Raw genomic sequence first — 15,985 nt, 5'->3', positions numbered from 1 at the left:
ATTTTTTACCCTACACCTTTCCTTCTGAACTGTTCTAGTCCCTCCTTCCATTCCTCCCCCAGTCCCACTACCTTGCCCCCGGTCTCTATCTGCACTATCTTCCCCTCCTATAGTGTAATTACCCTCCCCCCCAGTCCCTAGTTTAAACACTCCTCCAACCTTCTAGCCATCTTTCTCCCCAGCACAGCTGCCCCTTCCCCATTGAGGTGCAGCCCATCCCTATGATAGAGCCTGTAGCCGATAGAGAAGTCGGCCCAGTTCTCCAGGAACCCAAACCCCTCCTTCCTACACCAGTTCCTGAGCCACTTGTTAACCTACCTAATCTCCCACTGCCTTTCTTGTGTGGCTCGTGGTACAGGCAGTATTTCGGAAAATACTACCTTCTGAGGTCCTTGCCCTAAGCTTTTGACCTAAATCCCTAAAATCATTTTTAAGGACGCTCCACCTACCTCTAACTTTGTCATTGGTTCCGATATGGACCATGACCGCTGGATCTTCTCCAGCCCCTCCCAGTAATATGTCAACCTGATCCGCGATGTGTAGAACTCGAGCGCCAGGAAGACAGCACACTGTTCGGCGATCCCGGTCTTGGTGACAGATTGCCCTATCTGTACCCCTAATAATTGAATCTCCCACTACCAGCACCTGTCTGACCTGCCCTGCTCTCCTGGTCCCCAGCTTACTGACAGAGGAAGTGTCTGGCTGCAGCAGTGCTCTCTCTGGACTGATATGCCCCTCATCTGCCAAACGTGCAAACTTGTTGGGGTGTGTCAGATCAGGGCTAGCCTCCCTAGCACTCTTCCCTCTACCCCTCTTTCTAACTGTTATCCAGCTAGCTACCTCACTTTCCTGAGCCTCCTCGCTACCACCCTCCCCCTCATCTACCCCAAAGAGTACTTGCTCAGTGAGCAGCAAACTCTTTTCCAAATTGTCAACGCCTCTCAGTGTTGAAACTCGGCCGTTTAGATACTCAATTTGTGATTCCAAACGGGCAATTTGCTCACATTTTGAACAAAGATATGCACCCTCAAACGGCTGTTCCAGGACTGCATACATTAGACCAGATGTGCACTGGACTGCGCTGTCAATAATGGAACACATACTAATGGGGATTACACAATGAAAGCGAAAAATACAATATAATGCAGTAATAAGAAACTGATTTACTGCAGTCCCCCACTGAAGTCACTTAATCTAAAGTCACACACATCAAACACGCGAACGCTCACAAACTACCAAATTACCTTCGCACGGTCTCTTAAATCAAGATGGCCGCGACGGCCACTGTGCAATCAAATAGATGAGGTGAGCATTTTTTTTTTACCCTGATTAACCCCTGAAAGGCCAAAATGGTAGCAATGGACGCAGCATCTGAGAGGTTCAATGATGAGGGGCAGCACGATCGCCGTTCCCCATTATCGCACCCGCTACATGCCAAGAAATGTGCTTCATGACCAAGTAATTCGTCTTCCCCAAATTTCTTTGTGAAATTCGGGGAAGCAGCCGAATCAAATTTTCCATAACTTTACTCATCTCTAATAATGATAATAAAAATTAAAAAAACAATGTTATAATAATATGTTAAACCGCTGTGCGACTCCATGGTCAACCATGCGCAGCACCAGGATACAGGAAATAGGAGAAAGTTTACACTATTTTTCTTATCACTTTTGCTTTTTTCTCTCCTAGGTAATAAAGTGAAACCATTAATTTTATACAACTGCCATCGCCACCTAGTGCCAAATTGACCCAATTACAGTTGCCTGCTTTTTAACTACTGAATAAGTCAAACGCAAAAATTGAGAAGCACAGTGCTTGTACAATACCAAGTGCAAGCCCTTATTTGATGATGTTGAACACCAACGTGTCATTACATTTTTGAGTAATCTGTATCCTATACAGGATTTAAGAAAAAAAATTAAAACAATAGGTAAACCTAAGGTATCCCCTCTAAAAGGCACAGTCACAGTGAAGGGGCCTATTATGCTTCTACCTATCTACACGGAGCACTCGCCTTGGAAAAGGCGACCCCGTCCGGTAGCCTGTCCCTATATTGGACCTGAACCCTAGAACTACAGACAGTTTACCAGTGAAAAAAGATGAAAATGCTTCCAGTGGTCTCCCGACGTGGCACGTTTCTGTCCGTGACTCTTCAGGGGAACGACTGCAGGAAGGTGCTAGATAGAGAGCCACAGGTATCTAACCTGAGGCTGACTAAACACTGGGGAAGGGGACAAGCTGTAGAAGCTTGTGCTCTGCTATCCCAAGGTGGGATGCAGTGTTTCACAGGAGGGGTAGTCCTGTGCTAGACGGTCCGGGGGATATAATAATCCCTAAGAGATGAGACCCTTCTGGTTAGGGGTAACAACGTAATGAACCAGCCTCAATAGTATACCTGGGTAGTGGGTTTTAAATACTCGCGCTCCATCTCCGTCGCCCCGCCTCCTCACTGACGTCATCCGCGTGCGACGCCATCCTGGAGCGCCGCAGCCAGCCCAGTCACGTGACCCAGACATCAGGGAAACCTGAACTGAGGCATCGCAAACAAGGCATGGAGCGGACGCAACCAGTGACGTCACACGTCGGCGGCACCACGTGGGATGGGTGGGATAGCGGCAGGGGATGGGCGGAACTCCCGATCACTCAGCCAATGTTCAGCGGTCTGGTGATCACTTGAGACGCACAGTGTATGCGTCTCCGTGGTAACAAAGGGGGATAATGAAGCCTTAAGTCGGCTAATGGCATTTAGTGCAGGAGACGAGGGTTAACAGGTAAAGTGGAATGCAAATAATGTTAGGAATGTTACTGACTGGGTAACATGAAGTAAAGTCATCCGCAAGTAAGGATGCGCCCCAAGGTGAACAAGGGTGCCGTATAATCAAGGCACAGCCTATAATCACATGAGGCATACTTGGGGTGAGGTGGATATCTGTGGATGCGCAATGCCGGCGCACCCCCAGAATGATGTATAGTCGGTATGTACATAGTACACTTGTGCCGACCCCAGGAGACAATGCGCCTATATACTGGTGGAGAGGTGCGCAAGCGGGAACGCATGCGCAGATATAGAGAGACGGATGTGCACATAGAGAGGCGCATGCGCAGTTTAAGAGATGGTACAATAAGCGCATGTACATGTGCAAAACCACCCCCCCCCCCCCCTCCCTTGGGAACCACCAGGAAGACAGAATGACAGACGAGGCACTGCGATGTAGTGGGAAGCTGAAAAATAAATTCCAAATGGGGTAGAATTGGGAAAATAAATGCACATGCGCCATGGTTTTATGGATTTCATTTTTACTGCGTTTCTGATGCAGTAAAACTAACCTGCTCCTTTTATTCTCTGGGTCAGTACAATTACAGTGATATCACTTTTATATCGTTTTTCTTGTGTTTTAATACTGAAAAAAATAATAATAATAAACTTAGGAAAAAATATTTCCCACATCTGCCTCCATACATTTTGTACATTTGAATCTATAGAGCTGTGTAAGGGCTCATCTTTTTTTTCTTAGTGATCTGTAGTTTTAATAGATAGATATACAGTAGATTTGGAGTGTGTATGACGTTTTGATCACTTTTATGCAATTGTTGTGAGGTGAAGCAACAAATAACTGCCAGTAGGCTCTTATGATTTTGAATATGCATGTTGGTGCATATGATCTTTATATTTTTTATTGTTTATTTTAAATATTAGAATTTTTATTTTATTTTTTTAAACTTTGGTTTTTAAGGTCCCTCGGGGGCTCGAATATGCGATCGCTTCTCGCTTACACTACAATTAATTAGAATTGCTGTGCATGGCAGATTCACTATTGTTTTATGGCGCACTGCCACCTGCCAGCCTCCATATGAACTACAGCTGTAATAGCATGGAACTCTTCAGTAAGACCCATGCCGTTCACACGATTGAATGGCTTCCTCAATCTCAGCAAATCTCGGAAAGCCGTTCAGGCCCCAGAACGCAGCCTAAGGTGGCATGGTCATAATTGACCATGGCATCTGAGGGGTTAAAGAATCTCAGAAACTAGCCTGGGTGTCTGCTGTGTGAAACAGCAGGCACCCAGTGGTTATGGCACCCACTCCGCTCCAGAGTGGGCACCATGTTTGAAGAGATGACATCTGCCTTACTTGTACGCCACGTGTCTCCAAGAGGTTAAAGAGAATCTATCACCACAAAATTCACTGTTAAGCCAGGCACAATGTCTTGTAGGCCTAGCTCAGCCGAATGTAATGATACCTTTCACATAACGATCCTTTGCTTCGTTCTGGAGAAGTAGCACTTTTAAACCATAAGCAAATGAGCAGTGAAGTGCACAGCATGCTTGCTCCTCCTGCCAGCCCTTGCCTTTCCTTCTTGCAGAGCCAGCTTCCTGCATAGTCATCTCACCTGGGCCTTTTGTGTAATAGTGAATTTCCTGGTGACAGACTACCTTTACATGGAGGAGTACACAGCCATCTTGGCCATGATGACCAGTGATCACTGTGTAGCAGTGAAGCTATGCAACTGAATGGGGTTGCAGCATAAGGTACTATGACCATGACCCCTGAATCACAATAAATCCAACAACGCTGGACTTTGTGATTCTGGTTCTGCAGCAACTTAGAAGTTGTGCAGCAAGCCCACTCAGTTCAATGGCTGCACTGCTACACAGTGACGGTCATTTAACAGGGGTCACAACCAATATCATTGAGTAGTCCCAGTCTTAAAGAGGACCCACCACTAGTGTTGAGCAAACTTGTGTTTTAAGTTCGGCGTCTAAAGTTTGGGTTCGGGTTATCAAAAAATCGCGTTATGGATTCCGCTACCATGGACCATAATGGAATTTAGAATTCATAACGCTCAACACTACCCACCACCTCTTCTGACATGTCTGCACAGTAACTACTAGCATTCTCCATTTAATAACAATTCTAGAGCATCTACAATTCTAATGTGCCGTTTCTTTGTTATCCCTTTTAGAAGTTTATGAATGCGTTACACATAGACTGCAATAAAGGTCCAGATGGTTGTTACTAGAGATCAGCGAATTTATAGGGCACGATATGAGGTAGATAGTCGTTCCTGACCACCCCTCTAGTTGCTCAGAGGTCTAAATAATGAACCATACTAAACTGAGTGTACCTTAAAAATAAAATAATTGGGATTTCTAGACCAGGCCCAAGGTTTCAGTGGCTGGGGGTCGCTCTTTTCAGGGCGAGTGCTCCGACTACAGCCTGTTAGCCTTTCCCCATTGTAGACCAGTTAGTAGGGGTCAGTAAGCTGATTGACTTAAGCTGAGTTTAGTGAAGCACTCCAGCAAAGGGAATCCTGGTAGGTGATCCCCCCGCAAACTAACGAGAGGAGAATAGGGACAACTTAAAATAAGTCCCCTCCCCCCGAACAAAGGAAGTGTGTACAAAAGATTTTAACTCATACTGTCTCACTTATTTTAATAGGAGAAAAATAAAACATTAGCAAAGTCTTCCTCATCGCCCTGTAGCTCCTCTGGCTGCTCCTGCTCCTTCTCCCCTGTCACCTGTGTAAAAACCACCTATCTCGCTACACATTGCTTGTGCTCCAATCTCCTCCATTTCAGCCCCCACAGGGCTCATGTGGCCGTGTGTCAGGAAAACGGGGACATCATCTTTCCCTGGGGTTGGAGGGTAAGGCGTAGGGTACGAACCTCCCATCAGCCTGGCGGATCCACAGGCGTCCCAGCCGCTAATGCGTTCATTTAGTCCTCAGCTGTGGACCTTGCTGGAGGAGGTTTCCCAGCACACACACACACGCCTTCACCTGCTATTGGGCCACAGGAGAGGAAGCTTCCTGGTCACCTTGGAGACCAGGGGTGGACACACACACCCTCTGGCTATAAAAACCTGATCAGAGCCCTGGCTTAGTGGCTTACAAAAGACAAAAATCCAGCACAGAAAAATAAAATTCCAGCAGTCTTTATTCCAGCGTAAAAACAACAATACAAAGCAGTGGCACTATAACTCCCGACACCTCCCATCAGATCGACATGTTTCGAACCAAAAAGCGGTTCTTAATCATGATCCAAAAGCACCTTGAACTATGGGTATTCTTATACCTTTCTACCACCAACCAGAGGCAAGGAAAAAAAAGAGGGAGGTAGGGGGGAAGGAAACAAATCCGGAACATCACCCCCACCCTGGCTCACTGCTGAGTTATTCTACCTAATAGTGAGACATACTAAGCTCCCTAGGTACCTTCCTTGTTGTTCCTGCCTCGACCTGGGATTTACCTGACTATTTTTGTTGAAGTGTCCTTGGTGCCTTGTATACTGGCTGCTACCCACCAGTGGGTTCCCTCCTTGCTGTTCTCTTTTAAGGCTCATGTGTCAGAGCTTGACACTGTAAGATCTAGGCACCACGTCTCCAGTCCCCTGACCAGCCAGATTTACCAGCATCTCTTCCAGGACATGAAGCAGTGGAATGACATTGTTCATCCTGTAGTCCTGGCGACAGACAAATAACGTGGCCTCCTCATAGGGCCTGAGCAAACAGCAGATGTCACGCATGAGCTGCCACTGGCTGACATCGAAGTTACACAGGGAAGTACTCCTAAATAGTTTATGGCCTTTCTCTGTTCGTATAGTCGTTCTAACATATGGAGGGTGGAATCCCAACGGGTGGAAAAGTCGCATATCAGCCTATGTTGGGGGATGCCGTTCTGCCGCTGCAGCTAAAGGAGGGTGTGCTTTGCGGTGTACGAGTGGCTGAAGTGGATGCAAAGTTTCCTGGACATTTTTAGGATGTCTTGCAGATGGGTGGAAGACTTCAGGAACCGCTTGACAACCAGATTGAACACGTGTGCCCTGCAGGGCGCATAGCTCAGCCCTTCTTGATGTAGCGCCGACACCATGTTCTTCCCGTTGTCAGTTACCATGGTACCAAAGGACACGGAGCAGTTCCTCCCCTGTGTGACTCAATTCGCCCAGGAAAACGAGGTGCAGGACAGCATGACACCGCCGTTCCCTGCACATGTGGTATGCTGGAGGGGCACTGTATATTGTCCCTGCAGTGGAGGCTGAGGACACGGTGGAGGATGAGGAGGCAAAGGCGGACATTGTCGCAGGACCAACGGCGTGACAACGTGGAGGCGGAAGCAGCGTGACCTGGCCAAGTTGCTGGTGTGGCTGTGCAGGAACCACATTCACCCAATGGGCCGTAAAGAACATGTATTGTCCCTGACCCTAGTTACAGCTCCACACGTCGGCGCTGCCATGTACTTTGGCAGACACCGACAGGCTCAAGGAATGGCCTACCTTCTGTTCTACATGTGTGTGCAGGGCTGGTAATGCCTTTTTGGCAAAGAAATGACGGCTTGGGACTCTCCACCTCGGCTCGGCACAACCATCAGTTCTCTGAAAGGTGCAGAGTCCACCACTTGGAAAGGGAGGGACTGCAGCACCAGCAACTTGGCCAGAGCACATTTAGCTTCTGCGCCGTTAGATGAGCGCACACATACTGTTGTCTCTTGGCAATCGCTTCGATGATCGATTGCTGAAGGAATGACTGCGGCAGACTGGACCACCACGTCGGAGCCAAGGTTCTCCCAGGCCACTTTATGGTGACGCTGCATATGTCGACGCAGAGCCGTGGAGCCAACATTGGCACCCCGGCCATGCTTCACCTTCTGCCCACAGATTCTACATATGGCCATGTTCACCTCCTCCGGCAGCTTACCAAAAAACTGCCACACCACTGAGTAGGTGATTTTACCCCCAACACTGCGTGACTGCTACTGCCTCCATGAACCCGTGCACCGCTACTACCCGGGCAGTTAGACTCCTGCGAAGCAGGTGGTCTAGCCCGGGCACGTTTGGCTACCAACCTCCCACTGCAGCCACCCTACTGACTCCCGGCCATGCTAATGACTTGCTCGCTCCACTGCTGCCTCACGGGCAAGCTGCCACCCTCATCTCCCGATGATGATGAAACCCCTAAATTCACCTGGCTCCCAAGTGTGATAAGCTACATCATCATCATCGAGTACTGTCTGCATGTCACTGATGTCCTCCTCAACGGTCTCTGGGTCAGGAGTCTCACTGCTCGCAACACCAGCTCCCACGCCACTCTCCTCATCACTACTTGCCCACCTAGCGGAGGAATCGGCGGGTGTGTCCTCCACATCTTGGCTGGCCAGTAGCTGCTGACTGTCCTCTAGTAGCTCATCCTTGCCGTATAGTGGGGCTGAGCCCACAGCATATAATACTTCTCTGGCTGAGTAACAGAAAAGGACAGAGGCAGGTTGAGGACAGGTGAGGGCACAGGGCATGCTCCCGGGCCATGTCAACTAAGGGTTGTGTCTGACGAACACACCGACTCTTGGCTGGGGGTGTCTGATGTCACTTGGGACGAAGTGGATGACCGAGTCAACCATAAAAGAACCGCTGGGTTGCTGATCAAGACACGACCGCTAGATGACACCGGGAGCTCAGGCTTCTTGCTGCGACTCCTGCTGCCACGCCCCCTTACTCTGCTGTGACCTGTACCTGCACCAGAAACATTTAGGCCTCTGCCACTCCTCTGTGCAGGGCCTGGCACTTCTCTGTCTGACATACTGTTAGATCAGATAAATAAATAAAAAGGAAATTAAAACACCCCAAAAAAGTTTAATTTTCTCACTTCGGCAAATACTTTTTTTGTGCCACTAATACACGCAAAAAAGGGCTTTAAAACATATGACTGCATCGCTGAACGGCAAATATACTTTTCTTTTGCCACTAATACACAACAAAAGGGGCTTTAGAACATATAACTGCACCGCTGAACAGCAAATAGGCCCTTATTTTTTTTGTTCACTTATACACTCCACAAAAGGCTTTAGAACATGTAACTGCACCGCTGAACAGCAAATATATTTTTCTTTTGCCTCTAATACACGACAAAAAAGGGCTTTAGAACATATAACTGCACCGCTGAATGGCAAATATATTTTCTTTTGCCACTAATACACGACAAAAAGGGCTATAGAACATGCAGGTGAAACTCGAAAAATTAGAATATCGTGCAAAGTTCATTTATTTTAGTAATGCAACTTAAACGGTGAAACTAATATATAAGATAGACTCATTACATGCAAAGCGAGATATTTCAAGCCTTTGTTATAATTTGGATGATTATGGCTTACAGTTTATGAAAACCCCAAAGTCACAATCTCAGTTACCCTTTGCTCAGGGGATATGGATTAATTAGCTGACTAGAGTGAGCCTAGAATATTGAACCTTTTCATAATATTCTAATTTTAAGTTGCATTACTGAAATAAATGAACTTTTGCACGATATTCTAATTTTTCGAATTTCACCTGTATAACTGCACCGCTAAACTGCATTTTTTTTTTCTGCCACTAATACATGCCAAAAAGGGCTGTAATTTTCACACCACCACACAACGGCTAATAAGCCCTTTTTTCCCACTTATACAAGCCAAAAAATGACATAGAAATAGTTCCTTGTAATAAACCCTGTTAATGCCTGTATCAAACACTTGCACCCCAATAACAAGAACAGTTTGCTGGAATTACAGAGCTGTATAATGGCAATTTGGGTGCCCAGTCAGTGCAGCAAGGTGTAATAGGATTGTTCCGGTTACCCAGGCTGTAACCTCCTCTACTGAACCCTGTTCTACATAAATGCTGTGGAATGATTCCTCCCTATCCTTTCCCTACACCTTGAATAATCTTTCCCTGAACTTAAAAATCGTTTTTTTTAGCACAGTCCATAGCGCCTGCTGACGTCTCTCCCTGCACTAAGTACACTAGAAAATGGCAGAATCCAAGATGGCTAAGGCTATTTATAGGGCTGTGACATCACAGGGCTGGCTGGCTGCTGATTGGCTGCATGCATGGCATTGTGGGTGATCCCGTGTTCCCAGAGTTCCTTGCTCCATGTCCTAACACATGCAGCAGCCATTTTAGGAAAAAATGCAACTCGTTACCACAAAGCGTGAGGAAATTCGGATCGAATTCCACTTCGTCAACTTCGATTTGCTCATCTCTAGTTGTTACCAGTTGGGAGTGTGTTTCTGCACAGTTTCACACTGCCAGAACTGATTGGATAGTGTCAGACTGTACAGGGACACACTCAATTAGTACCACCCATCTGGACCTTCATTGCAGACTGTTAACAATTCATTCATAACTTCTAAAAGGAATATTTAAAGAAATGTACAACATAAAATCATAAGAATAAATGTTCCAGAATTGCTATAACACGGGGAATGCAAGTAGTTACTATAACATACACGTCAAGAGGGGTGACAGTTCCTCTTTACATTCAACAAATAGTACATTTTATCAGTTTAGTGTGTGAGACATTTTAGAGATCTAATACAGGCTCGTATATTGAGAATCACCAGTAGACCTGTAGAAACATCACCTTGTGAACCCATTCCTATTCACCTTTTTGTCTTTATTATACTTTATTGTAGGTGTGCATTTTTCCATCTCTTTCCTGAAGCCTTTTTCTCTCCGGGTGCCCCTTTCAGTCTAATTAGACCAGGATCTACCGAATAAGACATACAAAGGGGAGAACTTTTCTTGAAATAAGGCTAAGTATGACTTACTTAATCCTAATGCGCCATTCTTTCACTGAATAGATAGCACCCTGCAGTTAGGAAGATCTTTTTATGAAATGGCAATGCTCTTCACTAGATTAAAATGTAAATCAATTATTTGAGTGCTTTTGCTAGCCATTCAGCAATGTAATAGGTTGCTGAAAAGCAGACCCTTAAAGAATCACGAAGAGGTGACAAGTCTTTTTTCAGATGCTAATGATGTTGTCGAGCATATATAAGAAGCTAGAAACTCCACCACATCATTATCAGAAGTTTTTTTTATTTTAGATCTGCCACAGGCCTTGTAAAAGAATGGTAAGAATGATTAGCTTAGGCTATCCACTCATAATATCTTTATCCATTCTATCCCAAGGCTTCCTGTTTTCCTTGTCAAAGTCTGTTCGAAAAGCAGAGAATGACGTCTTACTAGATACAATTGCTCTAAGGAAAGCTTTTAGGAATGGAGACACAATATACAAATCCTCAACTAACCCGCAGGACCAGTACTCTATGGATGAAGGAGAGGAAGAACGAAGCATAAAGGTAAAACAAACTATAGATTTCATTCACTAGCATATAACAACATACCAGGCAATGAAGTCAAGAATAGGATTTTTGTAATACTACAATAATTATTATCTTGTTGCTCCAGTATCACTATCATTCCAAAATGTGTTTTTTCTACAGAGTGTAGGGTCCGAAAACAGTTACTTCAGTCATGATGTTAACCCATTAAATGTCGGCGTGAAACAGATTCCATATTCATCACTTAAGAGTGCACCTCAAAATTCTGAGATTGGAGATGAGAATGTTGAGCTAACGCATGAAAGAAGAGATATCGGGGAAGAAGAAAATGCAGCAAAGTTCCCAATTGGCAGAAGAGACTTTGATAGTAAGTATTCATTTACAGACATCTTCATATACCATTAAGTTGGACAAAAAATGATTAGGGGGGGGGGGGGGGGGGTTCAATTACTATATAATGTAGTTTTACAATTCTCTATTTTTTTTATTCTAATATAATTTAAAGAGTATCTCTCAGCATGTTAAAACCCTATTAGACCAGACATACTGCCTGATTATTATTTTTTTTGGGGGGGATGGGGGATCTTGCTAATTAAAATCTTTATCTCTGCTGCAGTTCACCCTAGGGACATCGGTTTTTATATTTCTGCAAATTAGTGATTTTGAGCACCAAGGGGCTGTCCTGAGCCAAGCAAACTCAGCACTTGCACAATGGAGCTGCTGCTGCTTCCCAGGCTCAGGAAACAATGCACAAGTGATGAGTCACTGAGCCAACTCAGTGCAGGTGCAAGACCACAGGGGAATGGGGCGTGCACAGAGCACAGGGGCATTTTGTTATCAGTGCACCGAGGGCTCAGGCCAGCCCCTTGGTGATTGGAATTGCTTAGTTGCATAAATATATATAAAAAAAATCTCCCTACTGTAGTTCACTCTAGAGACAAGATGAAGGTATAACTTTATTCAGTGTGATCAACCTTACCAGGCACTATGCCTGGTTTATTAGGGTTGGTCAGTTGACAGAGGCTCTTTAAAGAGGACCTGTCGCCACAAAATTCAATGCAAACTGAAAGCCCCATGTTGTAGAGCAGGATGAGCTGAGCAGATTAATAAATATTTTTATGGGAAAAGATTCATTAAAACCTGTAATTTATCTTAGCTTTTTTCACCTCCAAGTACACAGAGGAGGCGGTTTCCATCGCTAATAACATCTCCCCCCTCCCTCTCCTGTACCGATGGCTTTTCACACGGTTGCAAAAAAGAAAAGATATAAATGTATAAATTACAGGTTTTACTGAATATTTTCCCACAAAACCATATATCAATCTGCTTGGCTTCTCCTGCTCTGTAGCATGGGGCTTTCAGATCGTATTGCATTTTCTGGTGACAGATCCTCTTTAAAGCCTCAGTTTAAGATTTCTGCTTCTAGTCATGCAATAGGAGCCTTTCTTATTTATCTGACCTGGTTCTGTGACCACAACACACACAAAGGGTTCATTACAGTTAGAGTCATTAGCCATGCGCCTTCACATGACCAGGACCCCCACTGACTACAAGAACTGAGGTTCATGCACCAACATGAATAGAGAGCAGTTGACTGAGCCTACACACTGGCACTCCAATCATCCCCTATGGGACTGCCAGAGATCGGCATAGACTACTCTTTATATATATATATATATATATAAAAAAAAAAAAAAAAAAAAAAAAAATTGACATTGCTGGCAGATCTGATACAATGAAGATTTGACACGTCGTGGTCACCTGAATGATGCAGAGTGCCTGTACAACACGGCTAAAACATACATTTTGCATCATGTAAAAATTGTGCAATGTAAATGTTATTATATATATTTATATACACAGCACAGACCAAAGGTTTGGACACACCTTCTCATTCAAAGAGTTTTCTTTATTTTCACGACTATGAAAATTGTAGATTCACACTGAAGGCATCAAAACTATGAATTAACACATGTGGAATTATATACATAACAAACAAGTGTGAAACAACTGAAAATATGTCATATTCTAGGTTCTTCAAAGTAGCCACCTTTTGCTTTGATTACTGCTTTGCACACTCTTGGCATTCTCTTGATGAGCTTCAAGAGGTAGTCCCCTGAAATGGTTTTCACTTCACAGGTGTGCCCTGTCAGGTTTAATAAGTGGGATTTCTTGCCTTATAAATGGGGTTGGGACCATCAGTTGCGTTGAGGAGAAGTCAGGTGGATACACAGCTGATAGTCCTACTGAATAGACTGTTAGAATTTGTATTATGGCAAGAAAAAAAGCAGCTAGTAAAAGTAAAGAAAAACGAGTGGCCATCATTACTTTAAGAAATGAAGGTCAGTCAGTCAGCCGAAAAATTGGGAAAACTTTGAAAGTAAGGGCTATTTGACCATGAAGGAGAGTGATGGGGTGCTGGCCTCCACAGTCACCGGACTTGAACCCAATCGAGATGGTTTGGGGTGAGCTGGACCGCAGAGTGAAGGCAAAAGGGCCAACAAGTGCTAAGCATCTCTGGGAACTCCTTCAAGACTGTTGGAAGACGATTTGAGGGGACTACCTCTTGAAGCTCATCAAGAGAATGCCAAGAGCGTGCAAAGCAGTAATCAAAGCAAAAGGTGGCTACTTTGAAGAACCTAGAATATGACATATTTTCAGTTGTTTCACAATTGTTTGTTATGTAAATAATTCCACATGTGTTAATTCATAGTTTTGATGCCTTTATAGTCATGAAAATAAAGAAAACTCTTTGAATGAGAAGGGGTGTCCAAACTTTTGGTCTGTACTGTATATAAAAATAGTTTGTGTCTTTTTAAAAGTCATATGCAAGTGTCTTTTACGCCAACCTTACCACTTTTCCCAAAGGGGGTGTCTCAAGGGCAGGAAGGGGGCAAGGCCAGTCACCTCAACAAGTTGATCTTCATTTATCCCAGTTTTCTGGCACAAAGGAAGCTGGAAATCTATGGTGGATTTCTGTTTAGGGGCATAGACTGCCAGAGGACGTGCTTAATTTATGACGAGGCCTGTGCCTCATCATAAGGTGCATTCTTTGGAAGTGCAGGGGATATCAAGACAGCACCGGACAGCAATGTAGCAGGCGATTGTTGGGAGGGAAGCATTCCTTCCCGGCAATCGCCTGCTGGTTAGTGGAGGATACAGTTGCTATTACATGCAGCGATCTCAGTATCGCTAATGCCATTGCTCGTCCTCATACTGAGTAACTGTTTGCTGGCAGCAAATTGTGATTAGGCAGCACGATCTGCCGCTGGCAAACAATTAAGCCAGTGTAAAAATCTGGACTGCCCAATGAACGAATGCTTGCTCATTCATCGGATAACCGGCAGCAGTATTACACTGATAGATCATCACCAACAAGCATTACTATGAACGCTTGTTAAAAAATGAAATCTCATTGGTTCCTATGGGCAACTAAGCCTAGGGTTTACATTTTGAGATCAGAGTTATCTCCGTCCCCTGTTGCTAGTCACAACCAGGCCTAGACAGAACAGACTGACACACGATATAGGATGCGCCCAAGTGATCAAAAGAACGTACATGTATGCCATTCTGAACAACTAGTTGCCACAGGTTAGGAAGCTAGTGCGGAATATGAGATTGCGGTAGACGAACATCTAAAGCTGGCCATGAAACATGAAAAATGTTGCGAACCCAACATTTTTGTACGGGGGCTGTCAGTCTATCCCACAATGTCAGATGTCTGTCAACAAAAAGATCAGGCAGTTGGGTTTCAAGAACGCGGTAGTTTCGTTGATAGATAATTGCTGCCACCAGAAGTATTTTGGCAATAGCTAACTAAAGTGTGTGGCAAGCGTCATACTGAAATTTTACAAGTGCCCATTTACTTTGCATACAATTCCTTAAAGGGGTTGTCCGCTTTCAAGAAACAGCCTGACAACTCTTGAGATCCACCTGCCATAAATAAGTCATAAACAAGGAATTTTTATTTGATATTAACCTGTTAAGGATACAGCTTAGTTTGGTACTTAAGGGGCTGTGTCATCTCATACAATGGTGGCATAGCACTAGGATAAGGCACCAAAGTCAGATAGGAGAGGATTCCAGAGCTCCCCCCTTCCCCCCTCAAAGTGAATGAGAGTGCGCCGCACTAAGCTATTCTTGCAACTCCCACAAAACAGAATGGAAAGAACACCACACATGCCCTACCACCTCCCCATTCACCTCTGAGACTGCCAGAAATAACAGAGCAAGCCCTCTGCTGTTTTCGGAACTCCCAGAGAAGCGAATTCAGGATGGCCACGCTTTCATAGATGCAACGGCCATTTGACCTGCATGAAAATAAGTGCTGACATGGGAAGATCTGAGTCAGCATGGCAGGAGCGAAGGAGTTGGAACCCAGAACAGAGTACGATTCCCTAAACAGATCTGCCCATGCTAGGATGTCAGCCCACAAGGGCCCACCCACCAAGAGGTGAGCAACTTTTTTTTTTTTTTTAACTACCTACTTGGAGCAACATACTACTATGGCACTGAATCTTAAGGGATAAACCCCTATGAGCAGTTCCCCATTTCCAGTGTAGTGGTGATCATGTAGTACTTCGCTCACATGGAGAATGGCTGTGCACGCACCACCACTGTGTTCTTGGTATCAAGGGGGTTTAACTGCAGGGATCTGATATTTATGATATACCATACCATGTAATCTTCTGTAAAGAAAAGAGAAAATGAAGCTAATAAGTAATTGGTTCTTTCTAGTGCTCCGATGCATGCTGGGAAGAGTTTATCGACCTTGCTGGCAGATCTGATACACTGAAGATTTTACAAGTCGTGGTCACCTGAATGATGGAGTGCCTGGACAACTAAAAACACACATTTTGCATTATGTATTAATGTAAATAAAAATTGTGCAATGTA

At 44.7% G+C, this 15,985-nt stretch overlaps 1 protein-coding gene across 1 annotated transcript; it reads left to right on the top strand.

The window, feature by feature from the left end:
- The first annotated feature begins 10,866 nt into the window (after positions 1 to 10,866).
- On the top strand, positions 10,867 to 15,958 carry PMCH (pro-melanin concentrating hormone). The gene is made up of 3 exons (XM_040415707.1): positions 10,867 to 11,107; positions 11,252 to 11,456; positions 15,827 to 15,958. Exons 1-3 carry the CDS (start codon positions 10,877 to 10,879, stop codon positions 15,874 to 15,876), a joined length of 486 nt encoding a protein of 161 aa, XP_040271641.1. The 5' UTR covers positions 10,867 to 10,876; the 3' UTR covers positions 15,877 to 15,958.
- Positions 15,959 to 15,985: the final 27 nt, after the last annotated feature.

Source organism: Bufo bufo, chromosome 1 (genome assembly GCF_905171765.1).
Source record: "Bufo bufo chromosome 1, aBufBuf1.1, whole genome shotgun sequence".
NCBI lineage: Eukaryota > Metazoa > Chordata > Amphibia > Anura > Bufonidae > Bufo > Bufo bufo.
Note: the sequence above shows the minus strand (reverse complement) of the source record. Positions and strands in the feature narration are given on the sequence as shown.

Excerpts from the sequence above, each read along its gene's own strand:
- PMCH (XM_040415707.1), top strand. The coding sequence starts at position 10,877 with ATGGTAAGAATGATTAGCTTAGGCTATCCACTCATAATATCTTTATCC. Across the intron at positions 11,108-11,251 it reads AGGAAGAACGAAGCATAAAG|AGTGTAGGGTCCGAAAACAG; the intron begins GTAAAACAAACT and ends TTTTTTCTACAG. Across the intron at positions 11,457-15,826 it reads TGGCAGAAGAGACTTTGATA|TGCTCCGATGCATGCTGGGA; the intron begins GTAAGTATTCAT and ends GGTTCTTTCTAG.